At 39.8% G+C, this 23,235-nt stretch overlaps 1 protein-coding gene across 3 annotated transcripts; it reads left to right on the plus strand.

Annotated features, from left to right (window-relative positions):
- Positions 1-3,266: 3,266 nt before the first annotated feature.
- Myl1 (myosin light chain 1) lies at positions 3,267-22,715 on the plus strand. Of its 3 annotated transcripts, none has more exons than XM_032899568.1 (6): positions 3,267-3,386; positions 14,047-14,074; positions 18,002-18,145; positions 20,994-21,167; positions 21,444-21,521; positions 22,675-22,715. In XM_032899568.1, the coding sequence occupies exons 1-6, from the start codon at positions 3,267-3,269 to the stop codon at positions 22,701-22,703; spliced, it is 573 nt and encodes a 190-aa protein (XP_032755459.1). In that variant the 3' UTR covers positions 22,704-22,715. The 3 variants fall into 3 exon arrangements, with proteins under 3 accessions (XP_032755459.1, XP_032755460.1, XP_032755461.1); XM_032899569.1 differs by lacking the exons at positions 3,267-3,386; positions 14,047-14,074 and adding exons at positions 12,950-13,031; positions 13,778-13,802 and having other exon boundaries at positions 21,444-21,601; XM_032899570.1 differs by lacking the exons at positions 3,267-3,386; positions 14,047-14,074 and adding exons at positions 12,950-13,031; positions 13,778-13,802.
- Positions 22,716-23,235: the final 520 nt, after the last annotated feature.

A 23,235-nucleotide genomic window follows, 5' to 3' on the forward strand; every position in this document is an offset into this window, starting at 1 on the left:
CCTAGGCTTCCTGTGCATATGTAGCAGATGAGCAGCTGGGTCTTCATGTGGGTCACTAACAACAGGAGCGGGGGCTGTCCCTGAATCTGTTGCCTGCCTGCCTGCCTGCCTGCCTGCCTGTGGATCCGGTTCCCCTAATTGAGCAGCCTTGTCTGGCCTCAGTGAAAGATGTGTCTCATTCTGCAGTGACTTGATGGGGAGGGGTGTTAGTGTTGGGGGGAGGTGATACCTAGAGGGGGCTCTCCCTTCTCAAAGAAGAAGAAAAAGGAGAAATGGGGAGGATCTGAGTATCTGTGTGGGGGGGTGCTGGGAGGAGGGGGTATGATATTAGGATGTAAAGTGAATAAATAAATTTAATAAAAAGTATTTCAGATTCTTGTGACTCCCTTATATGCAGGAAAAGAGTAACAACATGTAAATTTAGATGATACAGGAGTTTGTGTAAGTAGCATAGATCCACGAAAGAACTTTTAAAATACTCTCCTTAAGCCAGAAAGACAAGCACACACACAGTCTCACACATGAATACAAAACAAGTTGTCCTTAGGTCTGGAGAGATGGCTCAGTGGTTATACCCTCATGCAGACATACATGCAGGCAAAGCACCGACGAACATAAAATAAAAGTAAATTATGTATTAAAAATAAAATACGTTGATCTGAGCTGAATGAAGTTATATACAATTATTATCCCAGCACTTAGGAATCTAAGCAAGTAGATCACTGCAATTTAATCCTAGGCTACATGGCAAGGTCTTGTCTCAACAGCATACACACACACATGCACACATACACACACACACCCCACACAGAGAGAGAGAGACAGAGAGACAGAGAGAGACACAGAGAGACAGACACAGAAAGACAGAGACAGAGACAGAAATTAATGACTAAACTTGAGTGCAGAAACTTAGCAGTTGGGAGACATGGGTCAGAAGCCCTAGTGTGTGGGTACACAGTAGGACAACCACAGATAGTGATAGAGTCCTCAGACCTCTCAAAACTAAAAAGAGGACTTTTAATCTTTTCAGTCTAAGAAAGTGATGGACATTTAAGAAATGTGTTTACTCATTCATACCTGTTTCCTCATTCATCTATTGTTTTTTGTTTATACCAGCTTAAAAATAATATTTAATTTAGAATGATTTGTGTAGTGTTTGTCCTGAGTTAGCAGTGTAGTTCAGTGGTAGAGGGCTTGCCTGGCATGCACAAGCATTTGTAGAACTGAAGGAAAAAAATAAAGCTTTTCCTGAGTGCATGTGGGCAAGATGATTCAGTAACTCAAGCCAATGCATGAGCTAAGGAGACCAGTTGGTAGTAGACCTGTTTGTTAGCAGCTGAGTTATGGATGTATGAGAGATTTTTTTGTTTTTGTTTTTGTTGTGTTTTCTGTTTGTTTGTTTGTTTGTTTGTATCCATACATGTCATGGAACTCTGTCTAGGCTAGTCTCAAACTTGCAGAGATCCAAACGATGCTGGCTGCTAAGTGCTGGAATAAAATGTGTGTGCCTCCATTGCTTGGCTGATATTAATCTCTGTTATTTACAAAGTATAGGGAAGAAGACTTTTATTAGACCAGAACAAATTGCTGTCTTAACCACAACTACATGTGATAATTAGAATGTATTTACACACACATATTTACAAGTGTGTGCATATATAAGGTATTCATATATTACATATAAATAAGTTCACCTAAAACTCCCAACTAACTACTGTTTTGATTCCCTATGACTACTTACAAGGCTGGTCGGTGAGATTGCCCAATGGTTAGTGTCTGCTGTGCAAGCATGATGACCTGAATTCCATACTCAGAACCACATTCATGTGAAAGAAGAGCTGTAGCTTCACACAGTTGTCCTCCGACATCCACATGTGAGCACAAACACACATGCATAGATACACACATACAACTGTGATGATGAATAATTATTATATGATGATAATACTATTTAAATGGCTATTAACAAACATGAGAATGACACTGGATGATAATAGAATTTCAATACCCTCTCTGGTGAAACTTGTCACTTAGGAACTTATAGCCATTGGCTTTCATGAATTGCTTTTTAGCTTGTTTTCAAAGCAGGGTCTCACTTGATAGCTCAGGCTGTCCTGAAACTCACTTGTAGACCAGACTGACCTTGAACTCACAGAGAAGCCATTTGTCTCTGACCCAGGTACTGGGATTAAAGATATACACAAATACACCCAGTTTTGGGTTTCATATATTACTTTATATGAGTCTAACCTTGCAAACTGGAAACCAAGGACAAAACTAAGAAAAAACAAATATCAAATTGCCAGCAAAACATGCACAGTATTGACAATTACGTCTTTTTTTTAAATTTATATCCCTAAAAATGTATTTTTCCCTCTAGCATGGATATAAGATTAAGGAGACAAATAATTCTATTTCATGTCATTTAGAAGGCAATGGGCTAATTGCAGACTCAATCGAAAACTAATTTACCATTCTTCATTAAATTGAAACAGAAAAATCAAGTTATAGGAAATAATTTAAATTTTAAATTTAGTTTTCTTTAGCATAGGGACACAGACATAGAGGGAGGCAAGGAGAGACAGACTGTACTCCCTAGAAAGGAAAGCACTTTAGACCTGGTGGACTTTCCTTATACGTCTGCTTTTTATTTTTAAACACTACCAGTGACCTCTTTGCTGACCAACATTTTCTTGCAAATCATGGCCAAGGAGGGAGGGGCATGAGCCGTGAAGAAGCTGGGTGAAAGTTGGTAATGACCTCAGCCAAAATTCCAAGTTGAAATTGAATCCGGTAAAGTTTCTTAGGAAGGAAAAAAAAAAGATTTACAGCTTCAACAGAACTGTAATTCTACCAAGAAAAAGGTACGTCTATCAGCTGTCACCAAACCAACCATGGCTGGCTTTGTCGTGCTTCTTTTTCCTTTATAGATAGAAGTGGAGGGGAAGAAGAAAGAAAAAAAAAAAAGAAGCAAGAGGCATTCAAAAAACTTAAGGAAGCCCTGACCCTTTGGACTCCATTTATAGTCTGAGCCCGAATGCCACCGCCCTGGACAAGTGAACCGTCCAATCCAGCCGCGTGTGTCAAGGTTCTATTAGGCACTAAGAGAAATATATATGCATGCCCTTATACCATTCAACACTCTGGGTCCACCCTCCAGACGCTGGGCTGCGGGTCAAGCGAGCCACCACTGCTCTTCCAAGTGTCACTTTGACAGGTTCTTCTGGAGGAGATCCTTCTTTTGTTAACCCATCGTTTTAATCAAAATGGCACCAAAGAAAGACGTGAAGAAGCCCGCTGCTGCTGCTGCTCCTGCCCCAGCCCCGGCCCCGGCCCCTGCCCCAGCCAAACCTAAAGAAGAAAAAATCGATCTGTCTGCTATTAAGGTAACTTAAACAGGTGAATCGTTTTGGTCACTGAAACATCTTTCAACGCTAAGAAACTCTAGGACTTTGTGAAGCGTTCTATTTTTCATTGAAAGGAAAGGCATTTCTTGGTGAACCAGTGTGTTTTAAATGCCAGAAATCCTGGTTAATAACATGGGCTGGAGTATTTAATTCCAGTAATGTTATTAAGGGTGGATACTACATTTGAGGTTTGTGTTCGCTCTTTTCTTGTTCAATCTTTACTGGTTCTATTTTCCATTTTCCCCTAATTTGCCAGAGTACAGTTTAGGGGAAAATACACAAATCTAAAGGTTTTGCAGTTACAAATGTTTAAAGAGTATACTAAATAAAACCTCTTTGGAAATTGGATCCCTGACTATAAAACATCATTCAAAAAAAAAAAGTTTTAGCTTCTGCTTGTTTCCAGAAACTCGCAGACAGCTGATAGCCCAGTTGTCTGGGACACATCTATTTGACAGCTGTTTTACTTCGCCTGAAAAAAAAATTCTTTCTGCAATTCAAGTTTATTCCCTCTTCAAATTCACTTAATAAAATTTCATACACTTAGTGAGATCTCAGTGCAGACAGTCATGCACTCAAGTGCTTCAGTGACTATAACTCTCATCTGTTTATTTATAGACAGCATCTAATTCAGAATTTTGAGTTCCTCTTAAATAAAACAAACATGTGTATATATACATATATGTATATATAATATATATTATATATGTGTCATTTTTATAGCTGTTGGTCTGTGGTGAGCCTTTTGCATACTGAGCTTGAACTAAGGAGAATGTGAATATTTTTTGTGTGGAGAGTTTGCTGTGAACCGAGTTTTCAGTTTTAGAAAAGATGACCTGCTTGGGAAAATGACGAATGCATGCACGTCCCTGCCACCTCTTGGCAAGGCTGCGGCCATCAGTGCGACTGCTCCTCCTTAACTGGGCTCAGATTGGTCCTCGGCAGGTTGGTCCTCGTAGCAGGTTGAAAATCTCCCTGTAAGGAACCCTGCCTTATATGGAAAAGTAGAGTCAAAGTGCCTATGAGGTGATCCTTCCACCCACGCCAAGGATCCTTCACGGAGGACGTCTGAAGTTTCAGCGCTAACACTGCACCAGAGAGCAGCCATGCTGACCTACCCACAAACGCCCCATTGACTGCCTTAGTATAATCGGGGAGCTTTTTCTAAAAAAAAAAAAAAAAAAAAATCTCTAAAATAACACTGCATTTATGAGGCAAAATCAAATATTGTCATAATTTTTATAACATTCCAGTTACATACAAAATGGAACGTGTTTCAAAAGTACAAAAATATCATAAATGTTTAATCTTTACCTGTGCCTGAAGTTATATTTGAAAAAAACTTGGTCACAGGATACAGCATCAAATGAATGTCCATTTAGGGAAAATGCGTGTTGGGTCTCCTGAAAATGTTTTTTATTTTTAGTTGGAGGATAAGGTGCATGTAGTTGGTTCCTTTACAGGAATCTGAGTCTTCCTCCTAGGCAGTCACAGTTGATGCCTCTCTAGGTGGACACTGACTGCAGCACACAAGTGTGATGACAGCTCCCACCCCACTTCCTGATTCTCTAGCGCTCCACTCTTCAATGACCGTAGATTCTGACGTGTATTTATTGTGAATTAAAAGGCAATACCATCCCAGTGTTGCTGAGATGAGCTTCAGATAGGAAAGAAAACAAAACCAGAAGTATGATACTCATGAAAGCAGGCTTTAATTTTCTACCCAGAGAAACCATGTATCAGAAAGTAAACAAATAGACTCCCTTTAGTATCAGTGTTTTAATCCAGAAATTAAGACAAACGACTTTTCCAGCCAGCAGAGAAGTGGCATGATTCTCTGAATCGTGGCACTGCCTTAGCCTCCCTATCCTTGTATTAAACCAATGCTGGTACAAGCAAGAAAAGCTAAGGAAGACCTCTGAGTTGAATGAATGAAGCATGCTCCACTTTTCGTTTTCCACTGGAGTCGATTTTAAGGAGAAACACACACATATACACACACACGCACACACACACAGTGAGAGAGAGAGAAGGAGAGAGAGAGAGAGAGAGAGAGAGAGAGAGAGAAATGGAGGAATCGAAGCAGACGCATTTGTGTAAAGGAGGGTAAATCCCTTCAGTGATTTTGCCTCAGTAGGTAACAGGGCTAATTAGAAACTATATTATGGCATTTCCTATTATGATGCTTTTAATCACCTGATGCTTCCAGATGTATTTCCTCATAGCAGTTATAAACTTTCTTCGAGCAGAGAAAATGAACACATCCATATACATATTCATTAACTCTCTGAAAACTCTATAAAGAGCAAAACTTAATTGGATTGTAAGATTTATTTCATATGTCCTGTAAGATTAGAAATCTAACTGTCCTTTGCACTGTGGGTAATGCTGAAGTTCAATTATATATAAGACACAGCAATAATTAAATCATACCTCAATATTTTTCTTAACTAAGACCCTGGTCCATTGTAACATATACCCCATTTAATAGCTACCTTCTTGATTCTCCATGAACTCTGAACGATCTTGGGTATTTTGGATTAGTTTGCTCAAATGTGCTTTTCCAATCTGATTTCCTGGTTTGTTGGCTATTTATTTAGAATGCTTCTCCAGCTCTTCCTGACATAAAACCTTTGAGAGCCTCTGAGCAAATGCTTACCAGATGTCCTATGCCCGTAGACATTTTTCTGAGTGGTTTTCACCAAGTCCCACTGACATTTGAACATTAATATTAGTGCTCTGGGTAGTTCTCAGCTCTCGATGCCTTTAGAGAGATGATATTTCCAGAAACAAATCCTAGGACTAGAATACCACTGCCTCCCAAGATCACAGAGGAATTAAAACCACCATTATGATTGTGGGTGCAAATAAAGGAATGAATATTAGTGGCAACCAAGCAAAAAGGTGACTGTAAGTAAGAAATACGATACCCACATGTCTGGGTTGTAAGAGAACTTTAATATGTGAGTGAATTTTTGCATGGTGCATGTATGTTGACTGATAAGCCAGGATTGCTGTGAGGTGGAGATTTCTGACATATCTTGAAATGTGTGCCTTAAATTTTAATTTGCATTGTATTTGTGTCACAATCCGGTCATTCCTGACGAGACACTGCAGGCAATTTTACAAAAATCAGTAGTAGTAAAGAATGCATTGACAGAAACACTACCAAACAACAGACCTCCAGACAGGAACTGATCGCAGACTTGGAAAGACTTAAATGTTCAATTTAATGAGTAAGTTGGTTGATCCAAGGAGGAAACAGAAAGCACAAGAGTTCCGCCATCAAATAAATAGTTGCATGGCGAAGGTAAGACTTAACCAGCGGGATAAATCTATAGTCAACCGTGATAAGCGTTCAGCTACCTCTAGTTTCTAAAAAACTAGCTGCTGTCTTTTTAGTTGGAACACGGGATGTCTTTCCCATGCAGGACTAGAGCTCGGTGTTGGTTGTTTCTTTTGTTTTTATTACCCTGCACAGTCCCATAACGGCCAGAAGAGGGAGGAAGAGAGCCACTGCAGGGCTGGTTCTGCAAGACTTTGACCTTAGCTGTTCCCCGAATGGTCTTGTTTTTCACAGCTTCCCTTACCCTCCCTAACACCTGCTGTTGTTACACGTTGTCTTTTATAGTCCGAGGATGAAATCTTAGGCACTTCAGAGAAGCCTTATTCACTTTGTCCCAACTTCCTGTAAAAAGTTATTAAACCAAAATAGATATAAAAATATATCCACATGTAATGGGATGTTGAATTTCAAGACAATTGTGGTTTGTCCTATTAAACTCTCAGACATACCAAATCTAATCTTTAAATCTGCCATCATCAGGTTAATCTTCTATTGGCTTGTAAACAAACACACTAATTTGACTAGCATTCTTTGGAGTGAGAAACAGAAATTCAATGTCACACACATAGCGTGGTTAAATATTAACCTTCACATCCTTGAGGGGGGAAAAGCATGAGACAAATACATACCATCAATTTCTAATTTGAAAAGAAATAAAAGAAATGAACACGATTGATCTTCGGGAAGAAATAAAAATTATTCACCCAGGAGTCAGCATCAGTAACGTCTTTTGTCTGTCACATGTCTATACTGTGAGAGAACAAAGGAGCTGAAAGGGAATGGAGAAACACTGAGGAGCAAATGTTGTGACTCTCCCCATAGCAACATTTTGAAGTGTATGTAACTGAACAGTGTCTTTGCAAAGTATCACACACAGCTTGCAAAGAAAGACATGTCTTCACCAACTAAACTGTGAAAACTGCTTTTCATTTAAAGATAATTAAGTCTGTGTAAGAGGAGGAGACCACAAAGTGACAGGGCCAGATTTAGCCCTTGACATTTCAGTTCTGCAAACGAAACCCCTGGCACGTTGTCTTTAGAAGTCATTCCGTGATTACCCAGCGTTCAGCACCGTCTGACTCCGGGGAATTGTGGGAAGGAGTATATTTAGTCTGCTGAGACTGCACTTTATTCTCCTCCATCCGCACCGCGTTTTGTATGAAGATGGGCTATCACCTACTTTCATTCATCAATGTGACCACTTCATTTTTCCTGCCAAACCAGAATCTCGACAGCAAAACCATCCATAGAAAAGGATCAGTGGCTTCAGAACATTCTAGTTAAATTTTAAAACGTGTGCGTGGTAAGTCCAATTGTTCTAGTCAGAAATGGCTTGAGGCTGGGGAGGAAAGGTTTCTCTTAGAACGTTTTCCTCTCTGCCCTTCTGAGTGAGATGTTTCTTAACTACCGCATGCCCAACAGTGCATCTCCAGTTCATAAACATCCAGTCGACCTGAGCGCGCTGCTGTGAAATTACGTGTTGATAAAACTTTCTCTATTGCAAGGAGTACAACATGTCAACTGAGTTTGCAGATAGCCTGTCCTTCCCTACAGAATAAGTTGTGGTTGGTCCCACTACCTAAAGAGTGGAAAATTCAAAAACATACCAAACCCATAAGCAGCCAAATATCAGAAAAGTATTCTCATGTATTCAGGAAAAATAATCTAGAGGTGTTATTTAAATTAAAAGTCACATGGTTTATCCTGACAGCCAGAATAAGATTCCCATTCTAGCTCTCCACGAATCCCATCCGTGTTTAGAAGAACGATTAGTATTCATTTATCATGGCTGTCCCAAGAGGAACTTCTCTTCCAGACAAATGGGGAAACCATAATCATAATTTCTTAGCTACAATATTTTAAGTATTTACATTATAAAAATTGAACAGTGAAGAAAAAACATTTTTAATTTTTAAGTGATTACTTGTAAATAAGTAAGTGCAGAAGCAGAAGTACAGCTCAAGAAATTGTAAATTTATTTCTCAATTATTAAGTAGGAAGATGTGAGAGAGAAAACTGGAAAGGAGCAGACCCGGATCACATTTTGAAACTCATCTCAAGTGACTACAGACCTGACTTGAGCTATTTTTAATTGCACAGTTTTGTGCTTAGGTGACAGAATTCAGATGACCAGCCCAAGCCTGCTGAACATGGCTGTATCAGGCCAGACTCATTTCAGACCACATATCCAACTGTCTAATAGCTCTTACACCATGTCCTCACTGCCCTACTTTCCCCTGTTTATACAATGTTTCAATAAACATCCCAAACACTCTTTTGTTGAGCTCAAAGGTGTAAGAAGAGATATTTCTTGCCATTGACATATTATAAAGCACACCATTCTAATGATTTCAAATATTATTTCTAATGGCCTTTTACGGTAGATGTTAAAAACTCTATAAGAGAACTTAGTTTAATTATTTCCATAACGGTTAATATGTGCCCTACTCTGATCTCTCCGCCAGACAAGAAGGCAGAGAATATCCATCAACCTTCTCTTGTCTGGAAACTGGCTCTGGTTACAACAGCTTCTTTTCTTCGCTCCAGCCACTGGCCTGTGTGCATCCCTCTGACATGAGGAGAGCTTTGATCACTGTGGTGCGGGTTCCTACCTAGGACGTTCCCCTCAGTACTCCACACCACACGTTTCCCACCCGCTCTTTAACGACACTACTTCTTCTTTTAAGATACTAAAATTCAACACCACTTCTTCTTTGAAGATACTAAAAATTCAACGTAGATTAATTCTCTATTTGATTTAAGTGCATTGTAATACTTTGTCCTATAAAGCAATTCCATCCAGATGCCAGAAAATGCATCTTCAGTCAGTGAACCAAACTTCTCAAAGCAGAAAAGTCTATCGTTGCAATAAGAATTCTTCTCAGTAACAGGGGTCTTTCAGACCCATTTACCTAAACTCAACCCCAAATGTGAATGGATCCACTATAACAATGTGAAATGTGGCCTTTCACCAGCCAGGTAAGACAAAGACACAGACTGAGATAATAAAGACGTCTGTCAAAAGAAATCGAAGATTGACAAATTAGAACTCTAAACTATAAGCATTTGTATAAAATCCAGAGTGAAATGCTAGAAGTATACTTATTAAAGAGTTTTAAGTCAGCACGCCTACTATGCGCTGGGCAGCTCTGGGTGCTGAAGGTGCAGAACTGATAAGGAACACGCATATTTTTCTGGAATTTAAACTTTATAAAAGAACAGGTAAAGTTTCTGTCCTCTGGGGATATCATACTCTAGAGGAGAAACTCACGCTTGAAAGAGGACTTGGGTTTACAGCCATATCACCCGAAGGCACAGGGAGCAGAGAGTATTAACAATATAGTGGCTTTGATTGAATGAAAAGTTTACTAAGCACCTAAAGGGGAGAGGGACCCATAAAGCTGTGATAGACAGAACCCCAAGCACGGTGCCAAGTCAGTGCTCTAGGGAGAGGTGCAGTTTTAGAGCACATCCCCATCCACGTCAGAGACAAGCTATGGGCTTTCAGCCTGGGCCTGGGCTTCCCAGCAGGTAGCAGGAAGGCTGGCTGGCTTGGGGTGGGAAAAAAAGAGCCAGGTCCAACACAGAGAAGGAAAATTCTTTGGATAAGAAGGGTTCTGAGCAAGGCTGAGAAGAATGTCTAAAGTGACAAGAGGACAGAACAGTGGTTGCCAGGTCAGACAGAAAAGATTTGAAACACACCAAATGATGATCTCTCAAACCAAGGCCCAAACCAAATGGCTGTGTAGTCAGATCAGGATTTGCTTCGAGTCAATGATAATCCTGTTCTAACAAAGAGAAGCAACACTGGGCTTTGCCATTCTAACAGTGGATAGGGGATGGGTTGTTTCTTCCCTTTATTTTTGAGCACTTAGCATAGACCTACCATTTAAAGTTTATTTTCCTCTCTGGACTTAGCTAGAGTTTATTTTTTTTCCTTGTGTCAATTGATATGTTTAAGTTTCTACTTTGATTTTCAGTAGGTTAAGAAAAATCTCAACTTTTATTGTCGATACGATAAAGAGGTAGAGAAAAATTAGGATGAAATAATTCAAGAGTTCCTCAGCACTTTACAGCTCCTATTGTAATAGTAACAACAAACCTTAATGTGATACCTAATTTATCACGAAGAAATTGAAGTTTGGTGCTGACTTTCCAGTCTCCCCGTAAGTTTTTACACAGACTGATCATGTTTCATATGTATGCAAGGCCACCACGCTTTTCCATCTGAAAAAGATGTAACGTGAAAGCCACCATTATGTACAATAGAGCAGCTTCAATGTGATATGTATAGCTACAAGCGTCACTAAAGATAATATACTAGCTCTCAACAGTGGTTAGGCAGTTCAGACTCAGTGCTACAAATACATGGATACAACCTCATCAAATCTAATGGCACAAACGCAAAACTACGATTACACTTTAATTGTACCGTTTCACTTTAATGACTCAAAGCATTTTTAATTTTTAACTATCATTCTCCAACGACCTTTAAAAATACCATGCTTTCAGTCATGTTAAAAACATGAAGACACTTCCAATGGCTTGTTCAGTCTGCTTTTTTATAGCACCCAGGACCACCAGCTCATGAGAGGTACTGCCCCTAGTGAACTGGGCTATCTCACTATAGTCATTAATCAACAAGATAGACCATCTGAGGGAGGCATTTCCTTACTGGAGATTCTTCCTTCCAGATAACTCTAATTCGTGTCAAGCTGACAAAAAACAGACCAGTACACACAATTTTCCAGACCAACCATGCCCCAAACACTCAGCTCTTCTGGGGAAAAAAAAAAAAAACATGAAGACACATTCACTTGGGTACTACTACTTTAAAATTTATATTATTCTTCTTCATTTAGGGACTCAAAATCCTGGGAGATATTTTTTTCACAATTGTAAACTTTGGGTCAAGAGTGATGTACATTTTTAATATTGTGATTAGCGCCTAATAATTATACAGAATAACGATAGCATATGTGCACATAATTATGTATTTTGAAGAAGTGGTGTGTATTTAGCTGTTCATTTCCTCTAGAATAGTAAGAGGGTAAGTTGGAAATACGGAGCAGGACACACTTCCTGCCTTTTATGAATAACTTCCTTAAGGACACATGCAGAAGTCACAATTCAGCTCACACCTTCTGTATTCCTTTGAGCTATGTGAAATGTGTAGAGAATGATAACCCCGGTGTCTGAAACTCCAGTGAACACACTAAAACTGATCTTTCCCCAAAGCCATGCCAGCTTTTCCTATTTTCAGATAAGCCGCTATAAAAGTCCTTCGCTGCCAATTCCCTTAAACGCCTTTAAAATGTTGAAGTACTACGGAGCCCTCCAGGAGCCTTACTTCAGGTTATTTCATTCACGGTCTGCAGTCTGAGCCACACAGTGGCTGGACAGGGAAGCTTGGGTTGAGTAAGAGCTTAGCAACAACAGGAACAACAACAAAAAGGATACAAAATTGTCCGTTTTCTTGCTTGCTAAGAATTTCAGAAGTAAAAGGATATACAAAGCGTCAATCTCTGTAAAGAAAACAGGGGAGGAACGATATCCTCAGACATAATGTCAGGATGAAGGGAAGAGATAGAAAGGCGGACCCCAAGCCATTTTTAAACTTAGATGATACTCCTGCTAAAACTGCTTGCAAAAGCCTAATCTTTAATGGCGGTTTGGGAACCTGATCAGGTTGCCATGTGGGTGTATCCTAACCAGTCCCCAGAGCACGCAATGCCCTTTCAAGACCTCAGAACTTTACCATAAGGGGCCCATGTTTGGAGACTGTTCTTTCTACACCAGTTATTATTTCAAACCTCAACCCAGTCGCATCCACGAAGCTCCATTAATACCCAGGCTTGCTGACTAGACACTTGCAAGGTCCGTAATTACGCATCAGAAGCCCAGCCCTAGATGAATCCCACGTTTTCCACGAGCAAAGCAATGTCTTAAGGACAGTTGCAGGGAACATCTCAGAGATGAAGACCATAAAAGTACCGACAGGCTTCAGTCTCACCAGGGCTGTTCACGTCTGGATGCTGGATTCCTAAAAATAGCCCTAGGGTACATGTCTCTCTTTCTCTTTGCCCTAAGAAAGCTAAAGAACTCCTCCAGGAGGAGTGGCAACTGCCCTGTGAAATCCGATACTAGATATGAGGTCAGTTTGCCCAGAAATAAAAGGAAGCCACTGAGAGGTAGGACTCCACTCAGGGATCCACTGGAGGTGTCTTCAGTTCATTCTCCAGTCCCACTGCTGTTTTGCCTCCCAGAACTCCATCATGGTGGGTCCTACAAGACAACGATATGTCATTTATAGGAAGGAGACAGTTGGGCAAGAGAAGCAGACTGAGGAGTCAGGCAGACAAGGAATAGGACGGAGGACAGAACCTATTTAGCACAAGGAGTTTGGAACCTACTATTGGTTTCCACGAGCTAGGATGAAGATAGAAGAAATTACTTGAAGCTATTGCGCCAGATGGGAAAATTCGTCTTCTTCCCCAGAGCAGTCGTTTGTGCTTTGCCAGCTTTTGCTTTTTCACGTAAGATTCATCTAAATTTAGAAAAAGAAAAAAGTACAACTCGAGTGTAGTAGTACTCAGCTTTAAAATAGAATTCAGTGGTAACCGATAGCTAAAATTAAGCAAACTGCATCTGATTCTTCAGTGTCATCTACTAGTATAAAATATGTTAATTAGACAAAGACTTTTCAAAAGTGATTTTCATATGCAATTTTATTTGCAGTTTTAAATGTATATCTTATCGGACATATGGTAAATATAGACAGCTATGGCATTCTAGGAAGTGTTCAAATTAGCATTTTTAATATTTTACATCATTAAGATATAGAGAAAGGATTTCCAAGTTATCTTTTGCAATAGATTTTTATGGCTCCTAGGTTCAAAATTACCCTCACAGACTCTTCCCTTGCCATGGCACCTACACGGTTTCCAAGGGCCTCAGAGCTGAGAGCACTCTTTCTGTCAATGCATTTGAAAGTCCTCTCTCTTTCTCTCTCCTGCCGCCCCAGTCCTTCAGTGCTGACCAGATTGCCGGTAAGTGATTTGAGCAGCTCTACCATAGGCAGAGCTCGGCCTGCCTTTGAAATGTCCCTAACTCCACAGCATGCTCCCTTGTGCCTCAGACTGTCCGTGTCCACGCCATGCCTGAACTCGGAAAGCTGGGCTGACTTCTGGAGCTCACTTGGAAGAGAACTCAGGGAATGAGCTGGACGCGCTCAAAACTCAGGACACTCTTTTCTGGTTAAAATATTCTTTATGATTAATTTCTTTCCGACAGATCGAGTTCTCTAAGGAACAACAGGAGGGTAAGTTTAAAAGCTGTTCATATGTGCAGACTCAGAGATGGCGAGTGAGAAAACCAACTCCTCCCTGGGGATGAGCTAATTGCTGCCTAATTCTCCACACTGGTGTTGCTACTCTAAATATAAATTGCTCTCAATCACTCTAAATATAAACCTGTATGCTAAAGCCCTTGGTTATAGTCAGTAATCAAAGATCTAAGGAAATAAAAAAGTAGAGTTTTAATAAGTCCTTACAGTCCTCCCCTACTAGTCCTGATTTCTAAAGAAGATTAATTCAATACAATAGAAAAGATCATATATGATATAGTCACAAAAGGATCTAGGCTTTAGAAAACTCATGTACTGATTAAAATGCTAGAGAGAGATTTGATAAGTCTGAAGTGAGCGATCTGAAAGATGAAACTGATTATAAAAGCTGCCCTAATTATCAAAGCTACCCAGTTTCTGTAGGGTAGAGGTGAATCCATAGATGGAGAGAGATCTGGTCCAGCATGTCTCTAAGAGATACAGGACAGACAGCTGGAGAGGTGAAAGGTCTTCCTTCATCAATGACCAAAGGATCAGTAATGGTATCATTATTTATAGGCATCCAAACTGACTGGAAAGTTCTTTCATGAACAGGTACTATCAGTGAGTCTCAGGGTTTTGTTTTTTTCTCCTTTATGTATTTGGATTCAACAGGGCCAAATATCCTGAGCAAGCTCAATTTTGGGATTGAGGAGTTTAGGGAGAAGTCTTCTAGGGTGAAGACATCGCTATGTGAATGAACTAAGCAAAATCTGTTTATAGAACAGAGAGATAGAGACAGTTTCATTAGATGATGTTATACAAGTCAGGCAATCGGTCATAATAATGTATACTGTATTATAACATATATGATACAAATGATGATAGGTTATTAGTAACAGTTCTCTGCCTAAAGTTATCCACACTGATCAGTCTCTTTCAGGATCATATTAAGTATGATGCTGTCTGGGTTTCAGTTTAGAACCAAAGATTATTTGCTGTAGTACAAACTCACTGATCCTATAGAATGGTTGATGGTCTCGTGGAGACAGTTTAGATCAGTGGTTCTCAACCTTCTTATGCTGCGACCCTTTCATACAGGTCTTTGTGTTGTGTTGATTCCAACCATAAAATTATTTTTGTTTCTGTAATATTGCTACTGTTATGAATAGAAATGTAAATGTCGGATATGCAGGATATCTGATATGTGACCCCTGGGAAAGGGTCATTCAACCTTCAGGTTGAGAACCAATGATTTAGATGAGTGGATGACTTACAATTCAAGATCATTTAAAGACGTACTGTGAAAGATTTGTCTTAAGGAAATGATGGTTCTAATCTGTTTAAAAAATACTTTTAACTAGTGATGCAGCAATGTCATCAGCCCTGCCTCCCAGTCCTCTGCAATTCCTGAGTTATAATGCTATCATGGCTACCAAACTATTGCTGACACAAAAATGAGCAATTCAAAAACCCTTAGTGAGATTAATGTATTTAAAGTGTGGAGTGTGAGACCCATCACCCAATATTGAAAACAGATTTAAGCCACAGAATTGAATAAACATTGGTACGTTGACCTGGTTTTTGTGCTATGTGTCAGAAAAACAAATGTAAATTATTCAAACTAAGTTGGAATTCTGTACATTCAGAATAAATCAAGACCACTTGAATTTGTTTCCTTGTTTAATGAATGAAGAACATTGTTCATACCATTCTATTTGGATTGAAGAAAAGGGAGGGAAAGGCAAGATAATTACAACAGTCTTGTGCTGTCTATTAACCATCAGCTACATGTGCCTACTTAAACATTAATTAATCTTTAAATTACAAATGTTAAAGTCTAAATCTTAAAGCTCACCACCTATATTTAAGTGTTCAAAACCACCATTAGAGGGCAGGTGGAGAATAATTTCATTACCAGATATTTCAGAAATACTGTGGTTCTGGGCAAAAGATCACATGGTGCATTTTTAAAGGTAAAATAGGAAAAATGGTTAAGTTTTACTTGCACTGCTGTCTGTGGAGACAACTCCATTCTGTTCTTGAGGTTCCCCAAAGACCACAAACGATACATAAACAAAGGGGTGTGGTAAGACCATAATAAAATGTGGTTTATAGAGCCAGCCAGGGAGGGAGTTGACCAGTCCGTGTTTTGAAACCTTGAAGAAAGTCGCTAAGCCTTGGGCTAAAGTCCAGGATTAAAAAAATTACTTCTCCAGCCCCTGCCTTTAAGTTATCAAAAGATAATGTCAGAGAGATTCCATTACAGCCATAAGAAATCCCATTTCTACACCAGCGTCTGAGCCAGGTGACTGCGAGGCCTCAGAGCACCAGGCCTGGTGTCTCAAGCCAGTGCTACTTTGGAAAGTTCCACGTGACCTTCGGAAAGATGAAAAATAGCATGTGACTCATGAAACCACAAGGCACAAGGACTTTTTTTTTTCCAGATAGGGGTAGATTATGGTGAGATTGCATAGGATCTAATAAAGAACAATAAATGACCTAAAGCTAATACACACCCAGTCTGATCTTAGATTTAAAGCCACCAGAATAGTAAGATATGACACCGGGATATCAGACAGTAATCTTTTCGGACAGCATATTGTGTGGCAACCACCCCTAGCCTAAAAAGAATGTTCCCAGTTTTGAGAGTTTATTCACCAATTGTTACTACGTCATTAGGGTTAACTCCAGTAAATCACCATCTTTACTCCTAGGTTTTCCAGGATCTTTCATTTAGTTAAGTTTAGCTATTTCCATTAAAATGTCTTTATCGGTTCCCAAATGCATTTGCAGCCCCCTTTCCAGTCTTTTTGCTACATATTTCTAAATTATTATGGTGATCACTGTGAGGGTGACGAGGTTCGATCGAAACGGAATTAAGGGACGTAAAGTACCCACCCAGCAGAGATTTCATGGTGAGAAAGGGCAGCACTTCCAGATACACTCTTAATAAACACACGGATGTGGACATGAATAAAACACCTCAGACTGTCTGGGTAAATATCCGAAGTTCAATAACATGCTGGGCTCTGCAGAACGTTAAGCTGGAAGAAACTAGACAGAGGAGAAAATGCAATTTCTGCATTATTACTTACGATTGTGTGACAATCTATGATCATCTCCATTAAATGTTAGTTTTAAAATATGTTTTTAAATGATTAACATGTTTAGGTCATAGGGATTATTCTGGGGCCAAATCAGAGTTATGTGAACATTCATAACAATTGATCTAAAAATCATTTTCCCTCTGAATCAATCATAATGAGAGCCTCCTAGAATCAGACATTGGGGTATTTAAATGGCATTGCAAAACTTACAGGCTTACCTCGCACTTTCACCTTAAATATTATTATTATTATTATTATTATTATTATTATTATTATTATAAATTAGCTATTTCTGGAGGAAGCTAGTTGAGAAGACAGCCTATAAAGTTGTGCCCCAAAAGAAGATGCTTCTCCAAATGGAGTAAGTTTAGATTAATTTCACAGTAGCCCCAGCTGGAAATTAGCTTTCTTGACATTTTATTAGCATTGCCAATAAATAGAAGGACGATTTGGAGACTCCTAATCTTTCTCAAGGCATCAGAATGTTTTAAGTGACTTCTATCGCCCACACGGGCGAAGGAAATAGGAACCATGATAACCGGGAGCTTCCATTTTCATAATTAAAAACTAATTCCACATTAATAATCGTCCGGCTTAAAACTAGAAATGCGGCTTTAAAACAATCCCCACGGAAACACCAAAAGGGTTTTCCAATGACCGCGTGATAGACGGCGATAACGTGAGTGGTTGTGGGAAATTGTAAACCAGAGAAGAGTTTGAACTGAATACTTGCAGGCCCTGGGGTTAATTAGAAGGTCTAAGGAACTAAAAAGCCAGTGCCTACCAGCGCCTGAACGCCTTGTGCTTCTTGCAGAATTCAAGGAGGCATTTCTCCTCTTCGACAGAACCGGTGAATGCAAGATCACCTTAAGTCAGGTGGGCGACGTCCTCCGGGCTCTGGGCACCAATCCCACCAATGCAGAAGTCAAGAAGGTTCTCGGGAACCCTAGCAATGAAGGTAGGTTCCTCTAAGACCACTGAAACTCAGGGACGGACTTCGCACAATAGAGCTCAGTTTGTTCCTCATGGTGGCGGCCGTGCTTCCCTCCTCATCGATGGAAAACCTCTGCTTGTTTTCATCGAGAAAAAAAATAAAGTGAACTTTCTTTGAGGAGGGGAAAGTGTGATAAAGCATCACACCGGAGGAGAAGAAAGGGCAGGTAAGGGTGAGACATCCTCCTCGGCATCAAATCAGAGTCCAAGGCTACTGAGGCAGGGCACAGACGACCACATGGTCTTCAGAGTTCATGCCTTCAAAGGCAAAAGTCCATGTTAAAAAGTCGGTTTCATTTTAATTCAAATAGAATAATATCTTCTCCTTTCTTTCCTCGATCCCGTCCCTTGTCCCTTCCTTCCAACCCTTCCCATGCCTACCCCTCACTCCCTCTCAAATTCATGGACTCTTCTTGTTATTTTTATATATGTGCATAAATATATAAATATATAAACAGCCTTCTGACTCTTTTTAGTCTTGACATCAAATAATCAACTAGGAGAATCACCCCTGAAAAGGAGGAAATCTCCCTCTCATCATTCCTTAGTTGCCTGTAGTTCTTTGTCTAAAAGGGAGGTCCTCTAAGACTGCCTGCATCCATGCTATCATGTCTCTATTTTGTCCATGATCAAGCTCTGTTAGGCAGCCATATTGTTATGGTGTTATAGGTGCAGCTTCCCTGTCATTTCTAGAAGACACAATCTCACAGGAGAATTCCTGATCCTCTGGGTCTTACAATTCTTCATTCTGATAAAGGCATTGACTACGGCTAACATACAACACATTTCGTATGCAGCCATGAATAATCATAATAATGGCCTTCTAGAGAACACTGATTGTTTGAAAAATGGTGTGCGAATAAAGTCACAGTGTTCTGAAATACACCTGCTGACCTCTTTAGCCAATGTACCCTGGCTTTGCTTCAGTGACCATTTGAAAGGAGCTCAGCCATCTTAATTAAGAATAGGCAGAGTCACGTCTTAACGAGTATTTCCTATTTCCAATCAATTATTTATATAAATCCTTGGAAACCTTAAAGTAAACCCTGAGTTCTGTCTCCCCTTGTAAATCTGAGGCACATAAGGGGAATTACAGAAGTCACTCAGTCCATATGGAAACCCAGCCATGAGTCCAGAACAAGGGAAATTGCTTTTAATCCCAGTGGCTCATGGCAAAGCATAATAACCTGTTGGAAATGTGACTCTAAACAAAAAAGACAAGACACAAAATGGAAAGGTTCTCAAGTAGAAATTGGGGCTGTTTGTCTTTGCATTTAGGAAAAAAATTGAGGGGGTAGACAAATGATGTCATGCTTTTCTTGATGACTAAGTATGGGCTAGTGGTCGCTCCTTCATGAAAGACGGACAGAGAGAGAGAGAGAGAGAGAGAGAGAGAGAGAGAGAGAGAGAGAGAGAGAGATTAAATAACAGATTTCAAAAACCATACCTCTACCTGAGTCAGTCTGTCTATTCTGAAGACATGAGCAATACAATTATGTGGAAAGACGGAGAGAGGGAGGGGGTGTGAGGATGCAGTGTAAGCCCCCTGCTCACCTGTTGTCATCTCACTTAGAAGCTTCCCTCAGTAACAAAGTCATTAGGTAAGTGTTCGTTGACTCAACATCCAAATGTGATCTTTCTATAACACAGTGTGCTATATTCCTTCTGTAAAAGAAGAGGGAAAATTTTATTTCCCTATTGATATAATTGCATCCATATATGCATGTATATATGTATGTATACACACACATACAAACATAAACACATATATAAATGTACATATGCACCTGTATATACATACATATGTATGTACACACACACACACACACACACACACACACACACACACATATACAATCTCTGGCCTGGAATTAGAAAAGAATGAGGATATCACACAATGTAGTGACACACACTCTTTCCTCATGGGCTTCTTTTTAAAAATTACTTCAAATGTAAAGGAGTCGAAGGCTCTACAAAACCTCAGGCATAGGAGCATACGAAGTTAAGGTTAAGTAATGTTTTACTGTGTTTATATGACTATGGGAAATGTTTTATTGTTTCCCCGGTGCTTATGGAATATAGTGAATCATAGTACTAATAACATTTATTAATTAATCAAACTTTTCATGTGCTGGGTCTATTAAATCTCACAGTGATACTTTAAAGTATTTCTATTTTGAAATTGAGAATACAATGTTTGAAGAGGGTAGAAAAGTTTAGCCAAAGGACCGGAGAGAGAGCTTAGCAAGTTAAATGCATTTACTGCAGCAGATCCAGGTCATGCTCCTAGCACGCGCGTCAGGTGGCGGACAACCGGGAACTCCAATTCCAAGGATCTATCATCCTAATCACCCTCGGCAGGTACCCGTGAGCCTGGGGTGCTCATTCACACATTCAGGCCCACACACATATGTGTAAAATAAAACAATGTAAAGAGGAAAAAGCTGAGCCACATTTGGGGTGCCCACCTGTAACCTCGGCCCTTTCAAAGTGGACAGGGCAGGCTCAGGAATTCAATCATCCTCAGTCCCGTGGCGAGTTGGAGGCCACTCGGGATGAGTAAGCCTATCTTTAAAAACTAATAATGAATAAAAAGAAAGCGGTTAACAAAGTTGTGAGAGCTGAACTAGAGATAAAGCTGGGACTGAAGAATTCAGGCGATTGTCCATTCTCCTGCGTTTTGTCAGATTAGTAGTTTATCCAGTGAATTTTAAGTTATGGGAAGGTTTCTATGACTATTTGAATTTGGTTTATAACCCAGAGGTGGTAATTTAAGGAGGTTACTAACTCTGCAAACCACAATTTTCTTCCAGAGATGAATGCTAAGAAAATCGAGTTTGAACAGTTTCTGCCCATGATGCAAGCCATCTCCAACAACAAGGACCAGGGAGGCTATGAAGATTTCGTTGAGGGTCTGCGTGTCTTCGACAAGGAGGGCAATGGCACCGTCATGGGTGCTGAGCTCCGCCATGTCCTCGCCACTCTGGGTAAGGACAGACATTTCAATGGGCATAGGAGAGATCATATAGGAAAGGTCATGACAGGAAAATCACATCATAATCAGAATAGTCAGGGGAAAGAAGAAAAATAAAAAATTAGCAGTCAAAAGTCAGTGACTATGTCCGTGAGCCTCTGTGGCACTGAGTTTGCTTGGGGGTGAAGTAATGATGTTTCAAGAAGCCCATGGCTGATCGCTTGTGGTGGGAATTTGAAAACATTCTGTTTCTATCTCATTGCTAAAACCGAGTGTTTTGTTTCCCCAGGAGAGAAGATGAAGGAGGAGGAGGTGGAAGCATTGCTGGCGGGCCAGGAGGACTCCAATGGCTGCATCAACTATGAAGGTACAGCCAGCCTCCTCTCATTAAGGATAGATCCCTTTCCAACTTTATTCTCCCCTTCTTTATTGACGCATGTGCTTATTGTAAGTAAATTGCCTTATTCTGAGATGCTGCGTGAGGACAGATATGCAGAATTAATTTTGGAAATCCCATGCAGTCTCCTATAGTTTAACCTGTGTTTCCTTATGTTTTCTCTTAGTTTATCCACAATATCCCTGAAAGAGCAGTAGGGCTTAGATTAGAATCAGGTGTAATGCAACCTCGGAGCTGAGCAGATTTTGAAGTTCTTCGCAAGTACAAAAACCTTAAGAAACTGGAGGTCAAAGAGATTTAGTTACTTATCGATGGTCAAATTGTTCACAGCAAGGCTGGAGCTAAAATTCGGTTCTCTCTGGCTAATGGTCTTGTTTACCTGAAAAATCACTCAACAGCAGATGTGGTGGCTTGCATTCGTAATGCTAGGAAGCTGAAAGAGGAAGTGCAGGGCTGCCTGGGTTATAAAGTGAGACCCTGCTGGAAGGAGGTGGGGAGGGAGGGAAGGCAGGGAGGAAGGGGGACGCAAGGAAAGGACCGATGAACACATAGCCACAGAGGTGGGTGAGGGTCAGAGACACAGAGGTGGTGGGAGAACACCATCCCATGGTTGCCAGTGTTTACTTCCTACTACCAGTTTATAGCAGTTTCACAGGAAGTATATGAAAGCAATATATACGCAAAGTAAATATTTAAAATAAAGCTGTTTAGTATCATTTGAAAACATAAATATTTCCAATAAACTTTATCTCCCTCCACCCCCCGAAAAAGACCAGCCACATTTCAATAAACCTATGTTGTCAACTTTGATGAAAATATGAATTTACAATGCTCCAAATTTATAAAAAGCATTAAAAAAGAGAGGACAGGAAAGGAGAAGGGAAAAGAAGAAGAATATAGATAGTCAGCCATGCCAGCCAATGTTAACTAGAAACATTAATTAAACGGTACCTTTTACCCATAAACAACTCCTATTTGGTTGTTGTTACAAATACATTGTGTGTAGTGATCTCTAATAATATTGTTTGGACAAATAGTTATCTGGAAAATAAATTTAAATCTCAACTTCTTTTTAATTCAATTTGACTTTTTCTGACTCTTAACTATATATATTGTCCAACAGCTTTTGTGAAACACATCATGTCCGTCTAAAAGGAGAATTCAGGTATACATCTATCCTCTCTCTGATATGAAAGGCTTGGGTGATATTTTGTTTTAAAAAAAAACAGCTTCATAACCTATGCTTTAGATACAGTATTGCCTCCTAATTGCAAATTATTTATATTAACCAGAACATGTACTCCTATTTTTTAAACTCTACAATAATTTAACAGTAGAAATTTAACTAACCAGAGACTAGTTAATTTAATGTGCATATAACACCACTGAAAATATTGTCCTAAGTTCTTTAAATAACAACATTAGCTTTTTAACAGTTACTTCTCTAACAAACTGCGTTGTAACAGTTCAAATTCAAGTGATAGCAACCAGGTTCAAAAAGCAAGAATGTCGTTTGCCTCGAGAGTGTTGGCTCATTGTTTCCTCTACAGTGGTCTTTCCAAAGAGATACTATGAACATCTAATATGCTTCCATTTCCCCCACAGAACGCAGTGTTGGGGAAGACTGGCCAGAAAGTCAGTTCAAGAACACCTATGGCTAACTGTCAACACCAGCTTGCCACCA

This window comes from Rattus rattus, chromosome 4, assembly GCF_011064425.1.
Source record: "Rattus rattus isolate New Zealand chromosome 4, Rrattus_CSIRO_v1, whole genome shotgun sequence".
Taxonomy (NCBI): domain Eukaryota; kingdom Metazoa; phylum Chordata; class Mammalia; order Rodentia; family Muridae; genus Rattus; species Rattus rattus.

Excerpts from the sequence above, each read along its gene's own strand:
- Myl1 (XM_032899568.1), top strand. The coding sequence starts at position 3,267 with ATGGCACCAAAGAAAGACGTGAAGAAGCCCGCTGCTGCTGCTGCTCCT. Across the intron at positions 3,387-14,046 it reads TCGATCTGTCTGCTATTAAG|ATCGAGTTCTCTAAGGAACA; the intron begins GTAACTTAAACA and ends TCTTTCCGACAG. Across the intron at positions 18,146-20,993 it reads CGGGAACCCTAGCAATGAAG|AGATGAATGCTAAGAAAATC; the intron begins GTAGGTTCCTCT and ends ATTTTCTTCCAG.